The sequence below is a fragment of the Pelophylax lessonae genome (genome assembly GCF_965119305.1).
Source record: "Pelophylax lessonae genome assembly, chromosome: 11".
NCBI lineage: Eukaryota > Metazoa > Chordata > Amphibia > Anura > Ranidae > Pelophylax > Pelophylax lessonae.
Window position 1 is genome coordinate 192,742,230 of NC_138778.1, and position 25,901 is coordinate 192,768,130.

General features: G+C 47.5%; 1 protein-coding gene across 2 annotated transcripts in view; it reads left to right on the forward strand.

Annotated features, from left to right (window-relative positions):
* GNAS (GNAS complex locus) overlaps positions 1-25,901 on the forward strand; it is a 385,873-nt gene that overhangs the window by 358,213 nt on the left and 1,759 nt on the right. For both annotated transcript variants that reach the window (XM_082271589.1, XM_082271590.1), the window contains exons 7-11: positions 3,162-3,235; positions 4,539-4,597; positions 12,988-13,108; positions 19,581-19,711; positions 23,676-23,743. In XM_082271589.1, coding sequence (XP_082127715.1) covers positions 3,162-3,235; positions 4,539-4,597; positions 12,988-13,108; positions 19,581-19,711; positions 23,676-23,743 — 453 coding nt within the window. The remainder of the gene's footprint in view (positions 1-3,161; positions 3,236-4,538; positions 4,598-12,987; positions 13,109-19,580; positions 19,712-23,675; positions 23,744-25,901) is intronic.

Below are 25,901 nucleotides of genomic sequence, written 5' to 3' on the forward strand. Positions count from 1 at the left end.
AGTCCCTTGTGGAGGGGGCTTTTGGGCGACGGACTGGCATAAAGCGCCCTCCCCCCCCCGCCTTCCTCTGCCTCATCTGTCGCCTCAGATCCTGAATCTGATTTGGCTGACGCAATTCACCCTGCTGGGTCTGTGACCACGGGCCCTGAATCCTCTGCTTCTGCAACCGTGCACGAAAGGCACTGGTGGATGCACTGATTGTATCTGTGCTTGGGACTTAAAGTTGGAGGACACAACTGCAGCTGCGACAGAGGCACAGTTTCTCTTTAGCACTCACAAGCTATCCTATTTTGACAGAATTGTCACTGAAGATTGGGGGCGACCAAAGCATCCCCTTGGAGCCCCTAAGTGAGTTCCTAGGCTGTACCCCTATGAGGAGTCGCTTAAAAAGTGGTCCCTCCAGTTTCCAGATTAAACAGGGCAATCATGATTCCGGTTGAAGAGTCCCCGGCCTTTAAGGAACCGGCTGACAGGAAGCCGGAGGCTGTGGCCTGCAATTTGTACACCCTGGCTGGTTCTGCACTGAGGCCGATTTTAACCATTACCCTGGTGTCACAGACTCTGACCGAGTGGGCTAAGCTTTTACATCGTGAACTAGAGGGGGATTGACTCCTCTCTGCCTTTGCTGAGCTTGCGGACCAGCTGGTCCAGGGAGGGCTGCAGTTTATCTGTGATGCCTCTTTGGATGCGGCTCCCCTAGTTGCTCAGCTCTCTGTTTCGGCAGTGGTCCTTCAGCGTGTATTTTGGCTCAGTTCCATACAAGGCCCCTGCAAGGGAGATTCTGGCCAAATGGGACAAGAATCCGCAGTCTCTGGACAATCAGACTCGGCTGAGCCGGGGGAACTGAAGAGTCCCTGATAGGGTGGCTTCATGGTTCGCCTGGGCAAATCCTTCCTCCCCTTGTATTGGACAGTGGTCATCACGGATGGCAGTGTGTCCGGTTGGGAAGGCATCCCTGGCAAATATTCTGCTCGGGGGATCTGGACACTGGAAGAGTCCAGACTACTGATCAGTGTCTTGAAACTTAGAGTGTTCAGACTGTGCCTGGAACACTGGACATCCCTGAAGAAATTCTGTCCAATCTGACAATGCCACGGCCGTGGCTTAGGTCAGTCACCAGGGGGGCACAAGAAGTGTCCTGGCAGGTAGCCAGCATTCTAGGGTGGGCTGAACGGTTCGGTCCAGCCCTCTCCGCCATACACAATCCCGGGGTGGAAAACTGGATTGGGGATTACCTCAGGCAGGCGTTGGACCAAGGGAAGTGGACCCTTTATCCAAGGGTATCTCATCCGTTGTGTATCCGGTGGGGCATCCCCGAGGTGGATCTGTTGGCTTCCTGGCTCAACAGCAAGGTGCAGAGGTTTGTGGCTCGTCCACGCGATCCTCTGGTGGATGCCACAGATGCGCTGGTGGTGGAGTCAGTATCGTCTGATTTACGCTTTCCCTCCTCTCAAGCTTCTGCCAAGACTTCTACGCAGGATTTAGGCAGAAGGGATTCCAGTCATCTTGGTGGCCCTGGACTGGCCTCGCTGGGCTTGGTAAGCTGATCTGGTGCGGTTGGTTGATGTCATTCTTTTTAAGCTTCCTCTCAGGGAGGATCTGCTGTCCCAAGGACCCATCTTCCCCATCTAAAGCACCCATCCTGCTTTACAGTGTTGAGTCTAAACTCAATGCTGTTAAAAGCTAGGAAACCTACTTCTAGGAATATCTACCATCATAAGTGTAAGGCGTACATTGCGTGGTGTGAGTCTGAGTCTCTTGAGGTTCATCCTCGCTCTTGTTCGGTGGCTCGGATCTTGACCTTTCTTCAACGGGGTTGAACAGAAAGTGGCATTGAGTAATATCAAGGGTCAGGTGTCAGCCTTCGTGGTCTTATTTCAATGGCCCTTGGCCAATACTCCCTGGTTCATACTTTTCTTCAGGGAGTTAGGCACGTGACCGCTCCAGTGCGGTCTCGGTTGCCGCCTTGGGACCTCGATTTGGTGCTCTGTCCTCCAGAAGCCTCCTTTTGAAAATCTTCAGGAGATTCCCCTGCTTACGCTGTCCCAGACGGTGGCCTTTTTGGCGGCTTTTACCTCCTGCGCGCAGGGTGACTGAATTGGCGGCGTTATCCTGTCGCTCAACTTACTGGTGGTTCACAGTGATTAGGTGGTTCTTCACCCTTGTCGGTTGTTCCTTCCTTAGGTTGTCTCTGGTTTTCTTTTGAATAAAGACATTGTGTTGCCTTCCCTCTGTCCCAGGCCAACACATCCAAAGGAAATTGCTTTTTGTATGCCTTGGATGTGGTCCATGCAATTAGGGTGTACCTGACAGCTACTGGGTCCTTTAGGAAGTCAGACTCATTATTTGTGCTCAAAGATGGGCTTCGGAAAGGGGTGCCATTTCCTCTGAACATATCCAGATGGATCAGACAGACGGTGGTTCAGGTCTATTCCATCCAGGGTCAGGTTCCTCCTTTCCCTGTCAAGGCGCATTCTACTAGGGCGCTCAGTGCCTCCTGGGCTTTCCATCATCTGGCGTCAGTGATGCGGGTTTGCAAGGTGGCCTCCTGGTAGTCGATGCACACTTACACAAAGTTCTATAAAGTGGATGTGTTGGCATCTGCGGGTGCTTCCTTTGGCCGCAAGGTTTTTGCAGGCAGCTGTTTAGAGAATCTGGTCCTCTTTGAGGGTGTATTGTTTGCTTCAGGTAAGCTCCATGTTACCTGGTTGGCTATAGTTAGCCTTGGGAATTTCTTTTTCGCTGTTCCCACCCCTCATTTTTAAGACTGCTTTGGGACCTCCCAATGGTTAAGAAGATAAGGAGCTGTGTTCGTCAATGAACGAAAGAGAAAATGGGATTTTTGACTAACTGTAAAATCCATTTCTCTGGTGTTCATTGACGGGCACAGCACCCCACCCCTCTGTGGAGTTGTAATTTTTCTGACACTGCTTGCAACAAAACTGAGTACATATAGCAGAGAGAGGGAGTATACCCCCTGGGACTGCCCATAGGCATAGCCAGATATTTTTTCTGCCTAGTGTCCTACTCCTTTAGGGGGTAGTATAACCTAGTTAAGAATGTCGTGGGCTGTGTCCGTCAATGAACATCAGAGAAATGGATTTTACCGTTATTCTTATAAACTGGTCCTAATTTTTTTGTCTTTTTTTTTTTTTTTTAAGGACTTGCTACGATGCAGAGTCTTGACATCAGGAATATTTGAAACAAAGTTTCAGGTGGACAAAGTGAACTTTCAGTAAGTAACACTCATACTTCATATATACTTCATATATACCCAACTCAATTGTCAAGGAATGAATGTCTGAAGAACAATAGCCCTTGCATTTAGCAGCCATTCACAAATATATTTTTTTATTAGTATTGTTTCATAAAAAAGAGCATGATGTGGGCTGACTGTTGCTTGTTCAGAATTTGAGGCAGCTGGAGACCTTCATTGCCCTGTGAGAGTATTTAGGGAATAACAATAATGATCTTTGCCTGTCCACGCATAAGGGCTTTTATGAATGTATAGCATAAATAGGATGACCATGGACTTCAGAGCCTGCTAATCTACAGAATTCTTGTCACCTTCCTGCTCTCTGGAGTACTAATGTACGTCATTCATCCTGAATCCCTTCTTATTTTCCCCCATCCTACACATAAGCTTACTGAGCAAACACTGCAAGGCTCCGTTCACGCTTGTACGATTTCAGATGGTCCTTGAGTCGCACAGAATTGCACGACAATGGATATCCCTTTTTTTAATGGTGCCCGGTCACATTAATGCATCTGAGCATGGTGCGAATGTGAAAAAAGATTACTGTTCAACTTTGGTGCGATTCCAGCACAATTTTTGCCCCATAGAATATGCAAATCACTTCAAAGTAGCATCCAAGTTGCACAACATAACATCACACTAAAAGTCTGATCAAAATCGGATTGCAGCAGTGTGAACCTAGCCTAAGCCAGATCTCAACTTTCAACTGCTGTTGCAACTCCAGTTTTAAGGAGGTACCCCAGTTAAACGGAGTTTAGTTAAAGCAGAACTACACTTAAACACCATAAATCAAAAAACTCTATTTTTACTATTTTAAACAAATGCATCCATCATGTTCCCATGCTTTATTTTGCTGATAAATTACATACATTTGAAAAACGCCCCCTAACATTTTTAGCCATGGCCATCTTGAGTAAGGGCAGATGATTCATTTAGCATTTCCTTTTTCCTGGAATCAATATGCCCTTAGCTTAGGCATGTAGGAAGGAGGGTGTGCTTAGCTGAGAAAACCCCTCCTGAGAACTCTAGTGTGTCTCTGGTAGGCCTGGAAACCAGAAAGTTACTGAAAAATTGTAAAAAAAAAATGAAGATTAAAGCAAGTATATAAACTTTCCTATCGGTTTATTAATGTTAGCAGCAATAAATAGTCAGTGTTGGTTGAGTAAATTTCCACATTAACCTATTGACCTAAGCTCACAAGTGAACTAAAGAAGAGGGGGGGGAATTATTTTACATATTTGCTGGCAGTTCTTCAACAGTTTTACCTTTCTTTTTCGTGCAGCATGTTTGATGTCGGTGGTCAGCGTGATGAGCGTAGAAAGTGGATCCAGTGCTTTAATGGTAAGTTATCCTTTATTGTGGCTTGTGATATGAAAACCAGGTTGGCAGGGTCAATCTGCCATGTACATTTAGCAAGTACACATTTCCTCTTTACTGTAAAGTTTTTATTTGAGGGCTTGTTGTGTTTTTTTGTGATTATGTCATTAAATGCTATTTTAAAGATCAGATTAAATTGCATATTAAAGAATTCTAGATTTTGTATATAGTTGCTGTTTTAGACAGATCAGCATCTGTGCTGCTGCTGTAATGAAATCATGATGGGTTAGCCAATATGTATATGTATTTCTCTCTCTCTCTGTGCTCTCTCCCCCCCCCCTCTCTCCCCCCCCCTCTCTCCCCCCCCCCCTCTCTCTGTGCTCTCTCTCTCTCTGTGCTCTCTCTCTCTCTCTCTCTCTCTGTGCTCTCTCTCTCTCTCTCTCTCTCTCTCTCTGTGCTCTCTCTCTCTCTCTGTGCTCTCTCTCTCTCTCTGTGCTCTCTCTCTCTCTCTCTGTGCTCTCTCTCTCTCTCTCTCTCTGTGCTCTCTCTCTCTCTCTCTCTGTGCTCTCTCTCTCTCTCTCTCTCTGTGCTCTCTCTCTCTCTCTCTCTCTGTGCTCTCTCTCTCTCTCTCTCTGTGCTCTCTCTCTCTCTCTCTCTCTCTCTCTCTCTCTCTCTCTCTCTGTGCTCTCTCTCTCTCTCTCTCTCTCTCTCTCTCTCTGTGCTCTCTCTGTGCTCTCTCTCTGTGCTCTCTCTCTCTCTCTCTCTGTGCTCTCTCTCTCTCTCTCTGTGCTCTCTCTCTCTCTCTCTGTGCTCTCTCTCTCTCTGTGCTCTCTCTCTCTCTCTCTGTGCTCTCTCTCTCTCTCTCTGTGCTCTCTCTCTCTCTCTCTGTGCTCTCTCTCTCTCTCTGTGCTCTCTCTCTCTCTCTCTCTGTGCTCTCTCTCTGTTCTCTCTTGTGATTTTGACAAGGGCCAAATTGTAATGGCTAGACAACTGGGTCAGAGGAACTCCACGCTCCTGGCTCCTCCCCTTCTCGGAGTGCCCCCATAGCAAGCCATTTGCTATGGGGGGCACTTGTGTGTATTCGCTTCCGGGGCCCCACTCTGAACCCCACACAAAACAGGACTTGGTCTAGCCACCACTCCCTCCTCATCTGTTATGATTGACAGCAGCGGGAACCATTGAGGAGACAGAGACCTGGGAAAGCAGCTGCTCTTGTGTACGTCGCTGGATCACGATTGGGCTCAGGGAAGCATTGGCGGAGGGGGGGGGGGATTGAGGGGGAGAGCTGCATACTGCAGGTTTTTTACCTTTGTGCATAGAATGTAAATACCCTTCAGCCTTTAGAACCAATTTATCCACTTCTGGACCGGAAGATTTTCCCCCTTAATGACCAGGCCATATTTTGAGATTCGGTACTGTTACTTTAATGGACAATTGCGCGCTCGTGTAACGCTGTACCTAAATAAAATTGATGTCCTTTTTTTCCCACAAATAGCACTTTCTTTTGGTGGTATTTAATCACCTGTGTGATTTTTTTTTTTTTTTGCGCTATAAACAAAAGAGCGACAATTCTGAAAAAAAAAAAGGATTTCTCTTACGTCCTCTCACAGTTGCCGCCCGATGGTATTAGCCTTCACTAATGGGTAATGGCGCACTCTGCAGGAGCAGGCTAGGCAGATAATTATCAGGTTAATACAAAAAACATTTGTACCTCAGCACGCCACTAGGGGGCCATCCCACAGCCATTACAAGGAACCCAATCTGATATTACTTCAGTTTCATTCTGCCTAGCTTCAGGAGCAGAGCTTTAGGTCTTTCTCTGTTGAGACCTAGCGTCTTGGCTTTCTTATATTTTTTTTTCTGAATTTCAGTGTTTTCTCTCTATACACTAGATTTTTATTTCTCTATCGTTCATTGACCGACGCAGTTCTCTCTGATTCATATCAGTAGGGTTATACTGCCCCCTACAGGAGTAGGACACTAGGCAGGAAAAAGTTCTGGCTACGCCTATGGGCAGTCCCGGAGGGTACACCCTCTCTCTTCCTGCATAGGATGTCCGTTTTTAATCTGCCTAGTCAGGAGTGAGGACCTAGTTCCTTACTGGGATCTCTGGTCCTGGCATATAAAGTATTTTTTATGTAGAATTTTTTTAGCTAGCCTTTTTTTGTCCGGAACTTTTTTTCCTGTGAGATCTTCAAGCAATTATGCCGGGCTGGGCGACAGACTGGACCCCCATATCCAGTGGTCACCCCAGTCTGGCCAGCGATCGCGTGTAGGCCTTAGCTCCCCGCTGGGTCAGCCGCGACATAGTCCCACTGGACGGGGACTGGCCCTGCAAGTTAAACGTCTCGCCAGGACGCACACGACAGGGTCTAGGCTGATGTCGCAGCGTTCCTATTTGGCCGACAGCCCCCCTACTCAGGTGGCGTGGGGTCCTGTCAAGAGATGGCGCCCGCCTGTGTTCCCGGTATGGTGAGCAAATGTCGTCGTTGAAACCCCCCCTCCCTGGTGGATTTTGAGATGGAAGCGGGCCCTCTCCCTGGGATGGTCGGACCCTCGCACTCCTGGGTTTCCCTCTGTCCTATTGTGACCCCCCACTTTGGGCCTACCTGAGCCTGGGGCCTAGTGTGCAGGCCGCATGGGGGGCCGGGCGAGTGTGCACTGTCCGCGGTGCTCAATGTTCATACGGAGGGGCTTGCTGGGGTTCTTCTGCAGTGGATGGTGCGGATGGGCGTTTGGGGGGGTACCCCAAAGGGCCCCCAAATACCGCAATTTTCGGGCGGGCCACCATTTTGTTGTAGCCTCTGTCTGCTTCTATGGAGGCGGCCATCTTGGTACACCCGTTTTCGGCCATTTTGCTAGAGATTTTTTGCAGTGAAGGCCGGTGGGTGTGCCTGAAGGACAGTGAGTCTTGAGGGTGGTCGTTCCCTCTCTGTGGGGGTCCGTTAGCACTTGCCTGACCTCCGGGGGGCGCTGTAGCGCTGTGGGGCCATTTAAAAAAAAATTTCATTTTTTTTTTTTTTTTTTAAAGTTGCTGGCGGGTTCCTCAGCTTTTATTCCCACCTGACCCCCTCACGGAGGCCGCAGGGCCTTCCAGATCTCCACTGTCCGTCTATGCCTTTTCGGCAGTTCGGGACGCATTTGGGCCCGGGGGGTGGTGGTAGGTGTGCTAAAACGTTTCTCTCCACCTACCCCTGCCTCTTCTGATGTCTCAGAGTCTGAGTCTCGCTCAGGCGCCACAGGCGTGGGCCTGACGTGGGCCTCCCTGCCGTGTCTGTTACCTCGTGCCCTGTCTCCTCGGATGGTGACGATGACATTTCCACCTCCCCTGCCGCGACAGGCGCTGGTGGACGCACTGGCTGTTTTTGGTGCGTGGCACCCTGCAATTTGGGGGTCGCAGCGGCGGCTGCGCTTAGGGCGCAGGTCGCATCTGGCACTCACATGCCACCGGGAGCTGCTCATTTTGTTGGCTGCTCATGTAGGAGTGGAACCTTCTGAGACGTTCCCCTGGGGTGTCTAAGCGGCCGTTAGCCGTTGCCCTTTTGGGGGAGTCTCTGGTACAGAGGACTGTTTCCGCCTTTTGTGGACGTACGGCCTCTAGCTGAATGGGACTACCGTTGTCCTGGTGGAGGAATCCCCGTCCTCAAAGGACTTGGGGGATAGAATGGCGCGGGCTGTGGCCTGCGCTCTGCTCCCTGGCGTAGCTGCACTGGAAACAGTGTTCATGTTTGCCCTTGCCACGCAGACTCTGCCTGATGGGCGGAGTCCCAACACCACAATTTGGTGTGGGGCATGTCCCTCTTGCTCTGGGGGAGCTGTTGGACTAGCTGGTGCAGGGGCTGCATTTTGTTTGCGATGCCGCGCTGGTCGAGGCTCCCTTGTATAACACCTTGTCGTTTTTGGCGGTGTTTGGTGGTTGGTCTGCGTATCAAACTTTTAAGAAGGTCTTAATGGATCTCCCTTTTCAGGGGGATCGCCTGTTTGACACTGCCCTGGATGAAAACAGGCTGTCAGGGGTGACGGCCTTCGTCGCAGTCGGGGTTCCTCCCTTTCGGCTCGCAAACAGTTTCTTCGTCCCTCGGGGACAGTCGATGTGTCCCCTTCCCAGTCCTTCCAGACTCCTGCGTGGGTTCCAGACGACCCTGGTCTGGCTTACATGGGTTTGGTTTTTTTCCAGACCTGCTGACAAGGCCTACGTGGCCTGAAGGTGCTTCCTCTCCCATCTAGGGGGTTGAGGACCTGCGGCTGGCCCGGATCCCAGGCTGACTGGGTTCAGGAGATCATGTGGTCTAGTTGCAAGATCGAGTTTCGATCCGGTTATTTCCGGTAATGTTTTTTCCCTTCCAATGTGCGGCTGTCTCCGGATCACTTACAGGCGCTCTGTGGGGCAGTTCAGGCTCTGGTTCAACAAGCTGGACCTACTGGTCTTTTGTTGGTTCTGTGCAGATCATAAATTCAAGTTGGTATTGGTTTGCACGTTGGTGGCTTCTCTACATAAGGCTTCCTGGCCTCCATAGACATCAAGCTGCCTACCTTCACGTCCCATTAAGTTCTGGACAGCTACGGGTTCTCCGTTTTTTGCAGTGGGGAAGGATCTCTTGGTTTGTGGCGTTACCCTTTGGTCTCACTTATGCTGCTAGGGTCTTCACGACGGTGTTGGCTCCGGTCCTGGCGCTTTTGCGGCAGCGAGGCGTATCGGCCCTGGTTTCCCGGCCGCTCTGCTTCTCCGTTTGGAGTCACCTACGGTGCTGACAATGAAGTTGGTTGTCACCGTGGGAACTCTGGTAGAGTTCAGGTGGGTTCTGAACCTTCAGAAATCATCCCTAGTCCTTTCCATGAGACTGGATTTTCTGAGTCTGACTTTGGACTTGTCCTCGGTCAGGGTGTTTCTCCCTCCGGGGTCAAAACTCTTTGCACTTTAGACTGAGGTCAACTGTTGCTGTTCCGCACACGGTCTTCTCTTTGGACCTGCATGCGAGTTCTGGGACTGATGGTGTTGTTTTTCAAGACAGTCCCTTTCTTAGTCGAATATTATGAAAAGCTATACGCACCTAGTTCACCCTATGCTGACCGGGAGGTGGAGTCCTTTCATCACTACAAATTCCAACGCTTTCAGGCGTGGATAGGGACAGTCTAGACGCTGCTTTTACTACTAAAGAGATAGAATCGGCGATTAGGACCTCTCCCCCCACACATACACACACACAAATCTCCTGGTCCGGATGGCCTTTTTGCAGAGTGGTATAGGATCCCATATGAAGACTCTTGTCCCGAGACTACAGTCCCTGTTTCACTTTTGCCTGGAGCAAAAGATTCTACCTGAATCGCTTCTGGGAGCCCAGGTTATCCGGTTATCTAAATCGGGCAAGGACCCTTTGGAGTGTTCCACAGGTCATTGCCACCATAGTAGACATAGACCAAACAGGCTTTATTCCCCAGAAATCCACGAACCCCAATTTACGAAGGTTATTTGCGCATTTACAAATTGACCATGCTAATTCTGGTGCGCGGATTGTCATGTCGCTCGACATTGCGAAAGCCTTCGACTCAGTTGACTGGAAATACATGTTTACGGTCCTTCGTTATATGGGGTTCGGTAGCATTTTTCTGGCCTGCATAGCTCTGCTCTACAGCAGCCCCAAAGCAGCCATTCGAATAGGCACAGCAGTTTCTCCACAGTTCTCGGTGGGAAGGGGAACACGACAGGGGTGTCCACTCTCGCCCTCTTTATTTGCTCTAGCAATTAGAACCAATGGCCATAGCCCTGCGGTCGTCACTGATGGTGAGAGAGCCCTATAGGTTGGGGGTATCAGGGAATGCATTGCTCTTCATGCTGACGACCTTCTGCTTTTCTTGCAGGATCCGGGACAGTCCCTTGAGGTCATTTTTGGGATTTTGAAAACCTTTGAGGGGTTTTCTGGCTTGCGAGTGAACTGGGAGAAATCCAATGTTATGCACATTGATACTGGGGCTCAGGCCTAGGCAATTGGGATGGTGCCCATACCTTGGGTCTCAGAATTCAGGTATCTTGGTCTTCGCATCTCGTCCAGAGTGGGGGACTATATCTCACTGAACTTGCTCCCGTTGCTCGCCAGGGTCAGGACACAACTCGAAGCGTGGCGACACCTACCCCTCTCTTTAATAGGCTGAGTGAACCTCATAAAAATTAAAATTCTACCGGTATTTTTGTATCATCTGTGCAACTCTTCAATTTGGGTTCCTTGTTCGTATTTCAAGCGTGTGAAAAAGTCTATTTAGCACCTTCCTATGGCTGTCGTCTCATCCCAGGATAGGGATTAGGGCCCTTCAAGAGCCACTTGGGCAGGAAGAACTGACATTGCCGGACCTTTTCAATTATTTTTTTAGCGGGCCAAATGATAGTTCGAGAGGTTGTCTATTGCGAGATAACAGCGATGCAACGACTGTGGTTGCTCTCCTGGGATCGTACGAGAGTCTGTTCTACCCGGTATACAGGGGCCCTCAGATGGCTTCACCGTTAACGGGGTCGATGCGTGCTACTAATATGTGCATGGGATAGGGTACAGACACTCATGCTGCCTGGGGTTCGGGCCCATTCCCCAGATGTCCCATTGTGGCACAATCCTAAATTCCCCCATTTTGGAGCCATACAGGACTCTGTAGTGTGGGCACAAGTTTGTATTAAACAACTAAAGGACATCCTGGAGGCAAGGGAGGGGAAACTTTTCACGTATGACAAACTTAAATCTCAATTTTACTTGCCTAATTGGTATTTATTTAGTTTCCTGCAATTGCGGCTTGCTTTTCAGGCGCAATTTGGCTCCGAAACTTTAGAGGTTAGATCCTCTTCTATAGAGCACATGCTGTGTGATGAGTTGCTGCCAAAACCACTATCAGGAGTTTATAAGGAATTTTTTGGGGAAAGGCCAAAAGCACTGGTTAAATGTAGGTGGTTAGCGTCGGTGCCTGATCTTCAGGGGGAAGAGTGGGATGACATGTAGGAGCACCCGTTCCGAATGCTGGTGTTGGCCAGGGATCGGTACATACAATTCAAACTACTACACAGAGCCTATTATACCCCTGCCAGAATAGCCTTCTATGTATGGCACGAATTCTGCGGAGTGTTGGCGCTGTACCACCTCCCTTGCGGACTTCGATCGCATATCTTGCCATTGTCCTCGGATACGCGAGTTCTGGGCGGGTGTTACTCTGACTCTTCAGGACCTGATGTGCATTCCGGTACCCCTGACGATCTCCATTTGCTTATTCCGTCTGGTCGAAGAGATTGCACCACACAGGGTGCAGAGGACCCTTCTATCTATCTCCCTCTTTTATGCTTGCAAGGCTATACTGCTATCTTGGAAGAGGCCAGGGGCCCCTTCCTTGTCCTGTTGGAAAGGTGTTATCAACAAGACTTTGCCTTTGTATAAAGCCACTTACCTAAGTAGAGTATGCCCCCAGAGGTTTGACAAGGTGTGGCAGTGTTGGCTATCTGCCTCTGATACCTTGCATTAGACCAAGGATAGCAAATGTTGTAGCAAGATGTAGATATGAATTTTTGTCAATGTGAGGGATGCTTTTTATTAGAGAGACCTTTCTCGCTCTCAGGTATATACTTTGGTATTGAGTCTTGGTTAACTGCGGGTCTCGTTATTTTGTTTGAATCTTTAAGCACTTTATGGACTATTGCACTACGGGGTTGGGGAAAGGGGGAGGTTGAACTTTCTACCTTACGGTCCACCTAGTTAGGTGGTTCCTTGTTTTGTAGGTCTGTACTGTTTTTTTGTATATGTTTAAAAAATCTCAATAAAAATAATTTAAAAAAAAAATCCCATTTTCTTGAACAAAAACCATATTCATTGTTAAAAAAAAATTGTTTGCGAAATGTTTTCATACAGTGTCGGTTTATGTGGTCAGGATGCAGCAGGGCAGCTGCTCGGCTTTGGACCTGGAAGCTACCAGAGATCACTAGAGTAGCGGGGTCTACCACAGCCATTTCCAGCTTCTAGAGAGGTCACCACAGGTATGGTATATGCATAGTTACATTACTCCAAGCTGGACCAATGTAACTATAAAGCACCATACCTGGAAATCTTTACCTTCTTCAGGTTTGTTATAGGCCTCTTTGTGCCCACCCCAACTTATTCACTTTCTTGCATGGTCAGTGTAATTGAGATCACTTTGAAATGAACGTCTATTTCTTTTGACCAGTGAAACAAAAAAAACAAATTCTGTCCACAGTGATTTTCTGTTTTTTTTATGCAAAAAGCTTCTAAGACGGTGAATATACTTTTATTATGCACAGTTTAGTTAGTCTTTGAATAGGCATCATTCAGATCATCTCCAAAAAAAATTGATTGCCATATTTAAAAAAATGTTACTCCGTAGAGTTTTAGAGTAATGTCGTTGTTTTTCTTTTGTTTTTTTACCCCCAGATGTGACAGCAATTATATTTGTAGTAGCCAGCAGCAGTTATAATATGGTGATCCGAGAGGACAATCAGACCAACAGACTCCAGGAAGCGCTAAACCTCTTTAAAAGCATCTGGAACAATAGGTACACGTCTTGTCTTCTAATGTTTTTATTGGGTTTCTACATATGAATCTAGAGGTGTGAACAGGTAGGAGTTATTTATTTCGTTCACTGACGGACACAGCTCCATGTCTTCAGTCCATTGGGCTTTATGCTGCTCTCTTCAGGAGTAGGACTAGGCAGAAACCTTTTTGGTTATGCCCTGGGGCAGTCCTAGAGGGTATGCCATCACTTCCTTCTATAGGACTTCATTTTTTTTCTGCCTAGTCAGGAGTAAGGCCCTGGCTCTCTGCTGGCATCTATGGTCCTGGCATTTTTTCCTTTTTAAATTTAGTTTTTTATGTTTTCTTTATTTTGTTCCGTCGTGAACTACATTCAAGAGCCACATAGTCCTACTGGAAACACCTCACAAGGTCGCATAGCCCTGGTCACGACAGCAGTCACTTTCAGAGTCGCAGTGTACCTCAGGCCACAGTAACCCCATTCCAAGATGGTGCGGTGGACTGCTGGGAGTAGCTCCCGCCTGGTGCCATGGTATGGTGAGTAGTGTCCCCCCTCCTTTCTTACGGAATTGCTGGGATGTTTGCGGGCCCTCCCTGGGGATGGTAGGCCCCCTCTTGTGTCCTTCCTCCCCTCGTCTTTTTCCCCTTCTCCATAGTGGGGTTCTCCCTGCGTAGGTGCCCTAACCTGACGCCCCCCCAGCCCCTTTTGGGGGGCTTAGGTGCAGTTAGGTAGGGGGGTTTGTCTGGTGTTGGGCCGAAGAGTAGTGGGTGCTGCTGTTGGCCTCCCTTTAGGGGTGTTTGTACCTGGGTGCTGCAGGGGTGGGGGGGAGGGGGTCCTCTCCTGGGGTCTGTTTTTTTTTTTTTTTTTTTTTTTTTCCCCTTGGGTCCGGTGGAGTGCCACGTGGCACCGCCATTTTGCCATGGATTCTGTATTCCCAGCTTTGTTTGTGTAGTCCAGCGGCCATGTTTTTGGTTTCCCCATAGAGATTAACAGCGGCCATTTTCTTGTAGTTTGTTTGTGGTGATGTGCTGCAGAGGCCTTCAGTGTCTGCGCTTCCTCTTTCCATTGCAGTGTGGCAGACTGTTTGGCGCTCTTCAGCTCGGGTAGTGAGTTTCTGGGGGTACACAATCCTTCCTCTGCTATATTCTGCGCCACGTGTGAGCTGATTTTTGTGGTGCCACCGTTCTCTGATTAACCCTTTGTTTACCATGGAGCCTCTGGAGCGTGTATCACCACCTGATCCACTCCTGGAAGCTGCGGGACCCTCTGGGTCTGTCTGCCCTGGCAGCCATGACAGCAGCCCTGCAGTCACTAGTATCCAAAGTAGATGCTGCCCAGCAAAGGTGGCCTAGCAGGAAGCACCCCCCGCCTTCACCTGTATCCTCTGCTTCCTTGTATTCTGAGGTGGAACTGGCTGCCGTGGACGAGAATCAGCCCACTGGGTCGCTGAGTGCTCTAATGGTGAGGATGGCTCCCTTCTCTGCAGCAGCCGCGCATGAAACCGCACTGGTGGAGGCTCTAATTGTGTCAGTGTGGGGAAAATTTAAAGTTGGAGGACTCAGCTGCTGCTGAGTCAGTGACGCTAGTGCAGTTTGGCACCCACAAATCTTCCAAGGTTACTAAGGGGTTTCCCTTTCCTGCCTATTTTGATGAGATTGTCACTAGTCGGTGGGGTTCCCTGAAACGCATGGTTGGAATACTGAAGCATTTTGCTAGTAGATTTCCTCTTGAAGAGTCTCGTCTGAAGAAGCGAACGGTTTCATTGTCGGTGGACGCTCAGGTTTACAGGCTAAATAAGGCCACCCTTTTGCAGGGGGAAGATTCTCCATCCTTTAAGGACCCGTGGACAAGAGAGCTAAGGCTCTGGTCTGGTACCTTTTCACCATGGCTGGTTTCATTTTGAGACCGGTGTTTGCTATCACCTTGGTATCTCAGACCTTTACGAAACGGGCAAAGATTTTACACCAGGATCTGGAAGGAAGTCCACAACCTCCTGAGCTGGCGGATCAGTTGTTCCAGGGGTTACAGTAGATTTGTGATGCAGCCCCCTTGGCCGGCAGGGTATCTGTGACTGCGATGATCCTTCGCCGCATGATATGGTTGAAGCACTGGTCGGCCGACCAGGCCTCTAAAAGGGTGCGGACTGATCTTCCTTTTGTAGGTGACCATTTGTTCAGTGCCTCTATGGAAAAGATCATTAAGGGTCTTATGTGAGGTAAGAGTACATTACTTCCACAGGTTGCTAGGGGCAAGGAACCTTGTCGTAAACATGGTCCTTTCTTTTCGGCTCGCAAACGACACTTTCATCCGTCTGGATCGCAGGAAAAGGGTTCAAGATCCACCTATAACTTTGCGGGAGGCTCCAAGGGACCCTGGTATGGTAAGTCCAAAGCGGCACTTCTGATTCCGCAGACAAGCCTTCACCAGCCTGAAGGGGGCCTTCACCCGCATCTGGGATGGGGGGGGGGGATGTCTTTGTCTTTTTCCGGATCTGTGGACCTTGCTTACTCAGGACAAATGGGTCCACGAGTTGGTTCGGTTACAAGATCGAGTTTCGGTTCTTGCCTCTGGCAAGGTTCCTTCCAACTTACGCTTGTCTCACAAGAAGTTCTTGTGTCGGTTCCAGAGTTGGAATGGTTTCAAGGTTTTTATCCAAACCTGTTTACAGTTCCCAGGAAGGAAGGCAAGGTTCGTCCAATCTTGGACCTCAAGGCTCTGAACCACTTTTGTGTCCATCCGTAAGGTAGTAGCTTTCCTTCATCAAGGAGATCTTCTGGCTTCTATTTCTCTTAAAGCGGTTGTAAACCTAAAAAAAAACCTGCAAGACAAAGGCATAATGAGCTAGTAAGGTCCACCGGACCTTCAGAGCGCATGCGCCGCTCGCGTGAGCGGCTGCATGCAGTGCAAATATCTCCTAAACCGTGCCGGTTTAGGAGATATTGATTGTACCTACAGGTAAGCCTTTTTATAGGCTTACCTGTAGTTAAAAGTGGAAAAAAGCGGTATACTACCGCTTTAAGGACGATTACCTTCATATTCCAATTTGTCGGGCGTTCTCTGCATTTTGCCATGGGGGAGGAGCACTATCAATTTGTGGCGTTAACTTTTGGTCTCGCCTCAGCTCCTCGGGTGTTCACAAAGGTTTTGGCCCCAGTGTTGGCCTTGCTACGACAGAAGGGGATCACAATACTGTGTTTCCTGGACAACCTGCCTCTGCGTGCAGAGTCTTCCTCAGCTCTAGAAGCCGACTTGGACATTAAGGTGCAAACTCTACCGAAGTTCGGGTGGACACTGAATTTTCAGAAATTGGCTCTGACTCCGTCCACCAGGCTGGACTTCTTGGGTCTGACGCTGGAACCAGCATCAGCCCGGGTGTTTCTTCCTCAGACAAAACTCCTGAAGCTACAGGATGTGGTTCGGCTCCTGTTGTCCAACCATCGGTCTGATGGTTTCCACCTTCAAGGTGGTTCCGTTTGCACAGTTCCACACCAGACCTCTGCAAAGAGAGATGCTGCCCAAATGGAACAAGGATCTGCTATCATTGGGCAATCTGATCCTCTTGAGTCTGGGTTCGAGGGAATCTCTTCGTTGGTAACTCCACTCCCCAGCCCTGCATCTGGGAAAATCCTTTAAATTCGGGCGATCAGACTTTCTCTGTCTCAATGGACGGATCGTCTGCAGGGATGCCCTGTCCGGATACACTCAGGCAATGCTACTGCTGTGGCATATGTCAATCATCAAGGGGGCACAAAGAGTGTCCTGGCGGCCCGGGAAGTAGCCAGAATCTTGAGGTGGGCTGTGCACATTCTGGGGGTAGAGAATTGGCAAGCCGACTATCTACAGTCGGCAGACGTTTGATTCGGGAGAATGGAGGTATTTCATCAACTGTGTCTTCAGTGGGGGACCCCCAATATGGACCTGCTGGCCTCCCATCTAAACAGGAAGGTGCAAAGGTTTGTGTCCAGGTCTCTGGATCCTCTTCCTGACGTCGAAGACGCCCTGGTGGCCCCTTGGGGTTAGTATCGTCTGATTTACCCTTTTCCTCCAATACAACTTCTATCGAAACTGCTATACAGAATCGAGGTAGAAGGGATTCCAGTCATTCTATTGGCACCAGACTGGCCTCGCCGGTCTTGGTATGCAGGTCATGTAAGGCTGGTAGAAGACGTCCCTTGGAAACTTTCTCTCAGGGAAAATCTTCTGTCTCAAGGACCAGTCTTCTACCCTGCTTTACAGCCGCTGGCTTTAACGGCCTAGGCTTTTGAAAGTCAGGTGCTGAAGGATAGAGGGCTGTCGGAGTCTGTGATTTCTACATTGTTAAAAGCTAGGAAATCTACTTCTAGAAAGGGTTGTCATAGAGTTTGGAAGGCGTATATTACTTGGTTTGAGTCTTGCAGGGTTTCTCCCTGCTCCTTTTCTCGCCTGTTGGAGTTTCTACAATTAGGTGTAGATCGTTTGTCTCTGGGCACCATTTAGGACCAGATTTCTGCCTTGGCTATATTTCCAAAGGCTGTTGGCGGCGAAGTGCTTGGTTCACACTTTGTGCCGGGAGTTCGCCATCTTGCTCCTCCGGTGCGATCCCTGGTACCTCTGTGGGATATCAATTTGGTACGGTCGGTGCTTCAAAAGCCCCCCTTTGAAAATATTCGAGAACTTCTTCCTCTGCTCACTCTGTCGCAGAAGTTGGCTTTCTTATTAGCTATTACTTCTGCACATCGGGTGTCAGAGTTGGCTGCGTTGTCCTGTCGTTCACCCTGCCTGGTTATTCATAGGGACAAAGTGGTGTTGCGACCCTGTCAGGCTTTGTCTCGGGGTTTAATTTGAATGAGGATATTTTGTTACCGTCCCTATGCGCAAAGTCGAAACAGCCTAAGGAAATTGCCTTATATTCCTTGGATGTGGTAAGGGGGATTCGGGTGTACTTGGTGGTGACTGAACCCATTCTAAAATCCGATTCTTTATTCTTATGGATGGACCTAGTAAGGGGCAGGCCGCGTCTGCTGCGACCATTTCCAAGTGGGTCAGGCAGACGATGGTGCAGGCCTATTCCATTAAGGTTCTACAGGTTCCTCCTTTCCCTGTTAAAGCGCATTCTACGAGGGCATCCTTCCATCATCAGGCATCAGTGGTTCACGTGTGCAAGGCGGCTATGTGGTCGTCTGTACACACATTCACAAAGCTTTAGATGTGGATGAACTTGCATCTTCGAATGCGGCGTTTGGCCGCAAAGTTTTGCAGGCTGCAGTTGCAGAGGCTTCCGCTTCTTGAGGGTGTAATTTTTTTTTCCTGGTGGTGAGTTCCTGTTACTGGTTGGGCTCCTGTTTTTTCCTGGTTGGCTATGTTTACCCTTGTTGGGAATTTTGCGTATTGCTGTGTTTTTTCCCACCCCTCTTATTGACACTGCTTTCGGGCATCCGAATGGTCTGAAGACATGGAGCTGTGTCCGTCAGTGAACAAAAGAGAAAATTGGATTTTTGCCTTACCGTAAAATTTTCTCTGAGGTTCACTGACGGACACAGCACTCGCCCCTCTGTTGGGTTGTGTTATGTTCTTCTGACACTGTTTGTTACAAACTGAAGTCCTATAGCAGGAAGTGATGGTATACCCTCTAGGACTGCCTCAGGGGTGTAACCAAAAAGGTTTCCACCTAGTCCTGCTACTGAAGAGAGAGCAGCATAAAGCCCAATGATCTTTAGACATGGAGCTGTGTCTGTCAGTGAACCTCAGAGAAAAGGATTTTACGATAAGACAAAAATCTAATATTTTCTTTCCATTTTTTTCCATAGTAGTGGGCCTCCTTATTTCGTTTTTTTTTTTTTTTTTTTTCCCTCCTCCATGAACCCAGGTAGATTTAAACCTGCATTGGACAAAGCATCTGTAGCCAAAAAGCTTTGTATCTGAAAAAGTTGCAGTGTAACAAGGCCTTAATTTATTTTAGTTTCATATACATTAGCCATGTTCTAGTACAAAAAAAGCAGGTGTCCTGACCCCATCAGATGCCCCAGTGTGGATTTACCTGGTAAAGTGGTCCCTAATCATTAGAGCAGGGAGTTTGCATGTCTGTAGACTACTTCTTTTTATGTCCAAAGAACCCCAGGAGGAGACTGGCCTCCGTCATGAGCATACCATCTGGTCGTGATTTGCATGATAGGGTTCCAGATTTTCACTGGGCATTCCTGCTCAAAGGAACTGTGAACACTGCCAGATAAGAAATACCTGCAGGTTTGTTTTAAGGCTTGATTCACATCAGCATATAGCAGAACCTTTATACTGTACTACTCTGAATACTGCATGCACCATCTGACATGTATTTGATGGCACTTGTAAAAACTCCTGTATGTTCTTGACACGTGCAGCACAGCAAAATAAATTGAGGTTGCTCAAATGTATTATAGTGCACAATACAGATAACGTTACAAGCTAAATATCTTCTTGTATTTCACTCAAAATGATGTTCCAAACTTTTGATTGCAGTGCATTTTTTGCATTGTAGGTGGCTACGGACAATTTCAGTCATTCTCTTCTTGAATAAACAAGATCTACTTGCTGATAAAGTTTCGGTTGGGAAATCGAAAATCGAGGACTACTTTCCAGAGTTTGCTCGTTATACCACACCAGATGATGGTATGGGTTTATCTGTGTTTCTTAAATTTGTTGTAAATTATTTTTTTGTTTAAATAACAAGTACCTGCTCTGTGCAATCAAATTGCACAGAGGGGCCCCTACCCTCTTCTTCTCGGGCCTCCACTGGTGCTTCTGGCTCCTCTTCTTGCTTGTGCCCCCAGTAGGAAACCGATTCCCATGGGGGTACTTCTGCGGGCTTGTGGCCCCCACCCCCTGCTCCTTTGCCAAGGCTCCGGCTGCTACTGATCTTCCCAGGGATGAGAGACAAAACTACAGGTCTCATGCACAGCGCTAGATCGACATGGGGCTCAGGTAAGTATGAGGGTGAGGGGGCGAGTCTGTGACGTAGGTTTTTTACCTTTAATGCATAGAATGCAATAAGGTAAAAAAAAAAAAAAAAAAACATTGAGGCTTTAGAACCACTTTAAATATAGACATGGTTTTGGCATAATGGGTGGGTAAAGTTGGCCAAACTTTTTGTTTACTTGCCATCCCGCAAGTCAATGGGAGTGCAAAAGCAGCTTGGAGCGGGTCAAAGCACCTTAGTGCATTTCAGGATGAGTTTAACTGCAGGTCAAATGCACCTGTCAGGTTATTTTATATGATCCTAGAAGCATCCCAAACATATATCAAATGCCAGTGGAATGCATCTGAAAGCAAGTTACTTGTCCTTTAAAAACCCCTTATAATACCTAGAAATCATGCAGTTATATAATATACTTCATATAATTTAAGCATCCTACAGCCTGCACTGCATTACCTTCATCCCTGTATTGATGAGAAAATGGAGATTTCAGGTATTGTTTTTGGGGGAATACAGGAGACCTATGAATAAATGCCCTACCTCAAGGAGACTGGATACCGCTGTGGGCTATAGCCTTTCCTTATGAATAGACTCCTCAGTTGTAGCCTAATGTCTCTGGATATACAAAATATGACAGATTACACACACTGGTCTATAGTTCTTTTTATTTTAGACTATCACTGTTTCCTGTCACTTTAAATAGTTTGGACCAAGCTAGCCCAAACAAACTGTTTCCTTCACTAACTGCTGCAGTGTCTATAAGCACCTTATAAAATGCATGTTTCTCTTTCGTTCATTGACCGACACAGCTTCAAATCTTCATTAAACTTTGGGTCATGCTGCTCTCCTTAGGAGTAGGACACTAGGCGGACAAGCATTAAAGCTTGACTACGCCCCTAGGGTAGTCCCAGGGGGTATACTCCCACTTCCTGCTACAGGACCTCAGTTTTTTTTCTGCCTAGTCAGGAGTAAGGACCTAGATCCTTGCTGGGATTTTGGTCCTAGCTTTTTTTTCCTTTTTTAAACTAAACTTTTTTCCTTTGTTGTTTTTTCTTTCCACAATCAAATCTGTTCCAGTGAGAACTACAATCAACTGCCAGACTGGGTTGACCCACTGGATACCCTAGATCAATGGTTCTCAAATCTCCAGTCCTCAGGACCCACTAACAGTCCAGATTTTAAGTATTACCTTGGGGAGATGCAGGCTAGAGTACTGCAATCACTGAGCAGCAAATGCTATCACCTGTGATGTATTTCAGTTATCTGGCAAACCTGGCCTGTTAGTAGGTCCTGAGGACCGGAGTTGAGAACCACTGCCCTAGATCCTGACCCGCGAGCGCATGCAGACCGCAGCTCCATGCTAGGTCTGCCACGACATAGCCCCATGTGAAAAGGACTGGCCGGTGAGTGAAACACCTCGCAAGGACGCACACGACCAGGTCGCAGCGTACCTCTGGCCCACAGCACCCCCCCCATTCAAACATGGGGAGGTGATCGCCCCAGAGTGGTGCCCACCCGGTTCCGAAGGTGTGGTGAGTAGTGTCCCCGCTCTCCTCTGAGAAATTTCGGAGTGGACGCGGGCACGTCCCCGGGTTGGTCAGTCCCTTCTGTGCCCTTCCTACCCTAATGGCACCCCCTCCTCGTTAGTGCTAGCTAACCCCCCCCCCCCCCAGTTCCCATAGGATGTAGATTAAGGGCCAGATTTCAAGCTTTGCAATTTTTTCCAACGCCCGTTAGCCACAAATTCAATGGTGCACAACTTCGTCCAGGGGGTTCGCCATTTGTCTCCTCCGGTAAGGTCCCCGGTACCTCTTTGGGATCTTAATCTGGTGCTGTCGGTTCTTCAAAAACCGCCATTTGAAAAGATTTGTGAGATTCCTCTACTGACTCTATCACAAAAGGTGGCCTTCTTGGTGGCTATTACTTCTGCATGCAGGGTTTCAGAACTGGCTAAGTTGTCCTGTCGGTCACCTTACCTGGTGGTTCACAGGGACAAACTGGTTCTCCATCCCTGTCAGTCGTTCCTTCCTAAGGTCATCTCGGGTTTCCAGTTGAATGAGGACATTATGTTGCCTTCGCTGTGTCCTAAGCCAAAACATCCAAAAGAGATTGCCTTACATTCCCTTAATGTGATTCGAGCCATCAGGGTGTACCTGGCGACGACTGAGTCGATTTGCAAATCAGAATCCTTATTTGTCCTTACGGATGGTTCTCGTACGGGGCAGGCCGCATTTGCTGTGACCATTTACAGATGGATCAGGCGGGCAGTGGTGTAGGCCTATTCCGTTGAGGGTGAGATTCCTCCTTAAGGCGCATTCTATGAGGGTGCTTAGTGCCTCCTGGGCCTTCCGTCATCAGGCGTCGGTGGTCCGGCTTTGCAAGGCGGCCACCTGGCACATATTCACAAAGTTTTACAAAGTAGATGTCCTGGCATCTGCGGATGGTTCTTTTGGCCACAAAGTTTTCCAGGTCGCTGTTGCAGAGGCTATGACCTATTGAGGGTGTGTTTTTTCCTGGTAGGTGAGCTCCAGTTGTTCCTGGTTGGGCTCTTTTGTTACCTTGTTGGCTATGTTTAGCCCTTTTTTGGAAACTGTTTTTTGCTGTTTTTCCCACCCCTTGTGATGATGTCGCAATGGTCAATGAAGATCTGAAGCCGTGTCCGTCAATGAATGAAAAAGAGTACTGGATTTTTGTCTTACCGTAAAATCCTTTTCTCTGATGTTAATTTACGGACACAGCACCCACACCCCTCTGTGGAGTTATGTATTCTTCTGACACTGCTTGTTACTAAACTGAGGTCCTATAGCAGGAAGTGAAGAGTATACCCCCTGGGACTACCCTAAGGGCGTCTCAAGCTTTTTAACTCTCTTCCGCCTAGTGTCCTACTTCTATAGAGCGCAGCATAACCCAACGGTCAATGAAGATATGAAGCGGTGTCTGTCAATGAACATCAGAGAAAAGGGTTTTACAGTAAGACCAAAATCCAGTAATCTTCAGCCATACACTGTCTCACAGGTGGAATCCAGCACTGTGTACTGACTTCCATCTCGCACCCGGAACAATGCAGAATTTGGTCTGAGTGGCGCTCCGCTATTCATAGGCAGCTTTGTAGTCTGTGAATAAATACAAAGCTTCCCCCGATTGGCTGAGTTGGAGAGCGTGATGTCATCAGACTGCCACCATGTGGTGGCCAATAGAACTTAATGCAATGTCACTGTGTGACATTTAAATTAAGTTTAAAAAAAAAAAAGCAGTGTGATGCACTTTGATCCGCACTGCGGTCATCCCACCACACACCAGCTGCTGCGTTGTAACACTGTGGCTAGTGTGAATGTACCCTCAGTGCTCTTGCTCTTACAAAAATACTAAACTGTTTTGATTAGACAAAGTTTCAGCACTTGCTGATTGTGCCTGAAGTTTGCCTCCCACACATTTCTGTTGGTTATAGGGAGGCTGGAGGTACTTTTCCAGCTCTGACACTACCGGGAAGCATCGCTTAGAACTGCCTGGCATTTGGGAGGGCTTAAACGCTGCTTTCAGATATGCGCACCTCTAGGTGCCTGCACTTCATACCTATTCATCCCTTATTCTCAAAGTGACAGTTTCATTAATTTTGTACCCCTTATGTTTACCTTTCAACTTTTTTTTTCCTTTTTCTAGCAAATCCAGAGTTTGGGGAGAAACCCCAAGTCACAAGGGCCAAGTACTTTATTAGAGATGAGTTTCTTGTAAGTATTTCTCTATTTTGTTTAATTACAACTTCACATTAACGTATAGAATTTTACATCTAGCTTGTAGAAGCTCCTGCTCAGTGTTATGTTTGTTGTCAGAATCTGCCTGAGACAACTCAGGAATATGCCAACTTCCCAAGCCTCATACTATTTCCAGAGCACTAAAGCTGACCCTAGTCATTTTCAGTGCAAGTGACATCACCAGGCAAGGGCTTGTATGCAGTGGGGGATTCCTCGTACATTAGCTTACTACTTTAGCAGTTCTGAAAGATGCAGATTTGTAAGTGTCTGTATTTTAGTTGTGTGTCTGTTATTGAAAGCAGAAATGACTTGTTGACTACACTTTCCAGAATGTATCTTATTTGCTAGGTCCTAATCAACAGACTAATATGTTAGATGGACTGAAAACCATAGTGTGAGCCATTATTGCATATTGTGGCATGTTGATGAAAATCACATAGCTGGTCTAAATGTTTCATTTTTTGCAGTTTAGTGGCTAACCTAAAAAGGGCTTTGGAGAGCAGCATTACATGCCAATATTTAAAGTAAACTTGTCACAAACAATTCAAACACAGCAGTTCAAACGGTGAAAAAAAAGTTTAGATTTTTATGTTGCAGCCTGATACAGTTTCAAATATTTTTTTTTTATTAATCTACACTCGGTATCCTTTAATGTCAAGTGAAAACATAATTTTAGAAATAAATATGAATTTATTTAAAAGAAAAAACTGAAACATTACATGTGCTTCAGTATTAAGTGTTTGTTGAAGCACCTTTGGCAGCCTTTACAGTCTCGCTTCCTTTTTGGTATGACACGACAAGCTTTGCATACTTGGACTGGGGGTTTTTCTGCCATTTTTCTTTGCAAATCCTTCCGAGCTCAATCAGGTTGGAAAGGGACCTTTGGTGGACAGCCGTTTTCAGGTCCAGGGATGTTCAATAGAGTTCAAGTCAGGGCTCTGGCTGGGCCACTATGGGCCATTCACAGAGTTGTCCTTAAGCCATTCCTGTGTTGTCTTGGGTGTGTGCTTAGGATTGTTATGTTGGAAGGTGAACCTTCTGTCCAGTCTGAGGTCCTGTGTGCTGTGGAACAGGTTTTCATTGAGAATATCTCTGTACATTGCTCCATTCAGATTTCCCTCAACCCAGACCAGTCTCCCAGTCCCTGCTGCTGAAAAACACCCCCACAACATGATGCTGCCTCCACCATGCTTCACTGTTGGAATGGTATTGGGCAGGGAATGAGCGGTGCCTGGTTTCCTCCAGACATAATGTTTAAAATTGACGCCAAACAGTTCAATCTTGGTTTCTCCGAGCAGATAATCCTGTCCCTTACAGTCTGAGAGTCCTTCAGGTGCTGTTTGCGTGGGCTTTGTTTGTTTTTTGCACAGGACAGACTTCGGTCTAGCCACTCTGCCACATAGCCTAGATCAGTGGAGGGCTGCAGTGATGGTTGTCCTAGAACTTTGTCCCATTGCCACACAAGACCTCTAGTGCTTAGTCTCTTACAAAGGTCCTTCTCCCTTGATTGCTCAGTTTGGCTGGGCGACCAGCTCTTGGAAGAGTCCTGATTGTATCAAACTTATTTCTGCTCTCAGGAACCTTCGGTGCTGCAGAAATGTATTTTTAGCCTTCCTTAAATCTGATCCTTGCAATAATCCTGTATTTGAGCTCTGCAGGCAAGTTCCTTTTGACCGAATGACTTTTGCTCTGATACAGTATGCATTGTTAGCTGTAAGGCCTTTTTATAGAGAGGTGTGTACCTTTCCAGATCACGTCCAATCAAAGTTACCAAAGGTGGACTCCAATCAAGGTGTAGCAACATATTGGCAAACAATCAAGAGAAATGGGAGGCACCTGAGCTAAATTTCAAGGGTTGTTGCAAAGGGTCTAAATACTTATTCCAATGTGATATTTCATTTTTTCTTTTTTTTATACATTTGCAAACATTTCTAAAATTCTGTTTTCACTTGGTCATTATGGGGTACTGAGTGTAAACTGATGGAAAAAAAAAAAATTAAAACAAGTGTAGTATCAGGCTGCATCATAACCAAATTCCGAAAAAGTGAAGGGGGTCTGAATACTTAATGAATGCACTGCATATTAGCAGATTATTATCTTCAGTGAAAAAAGCAAGTGTAATGCCCCGTTTCCA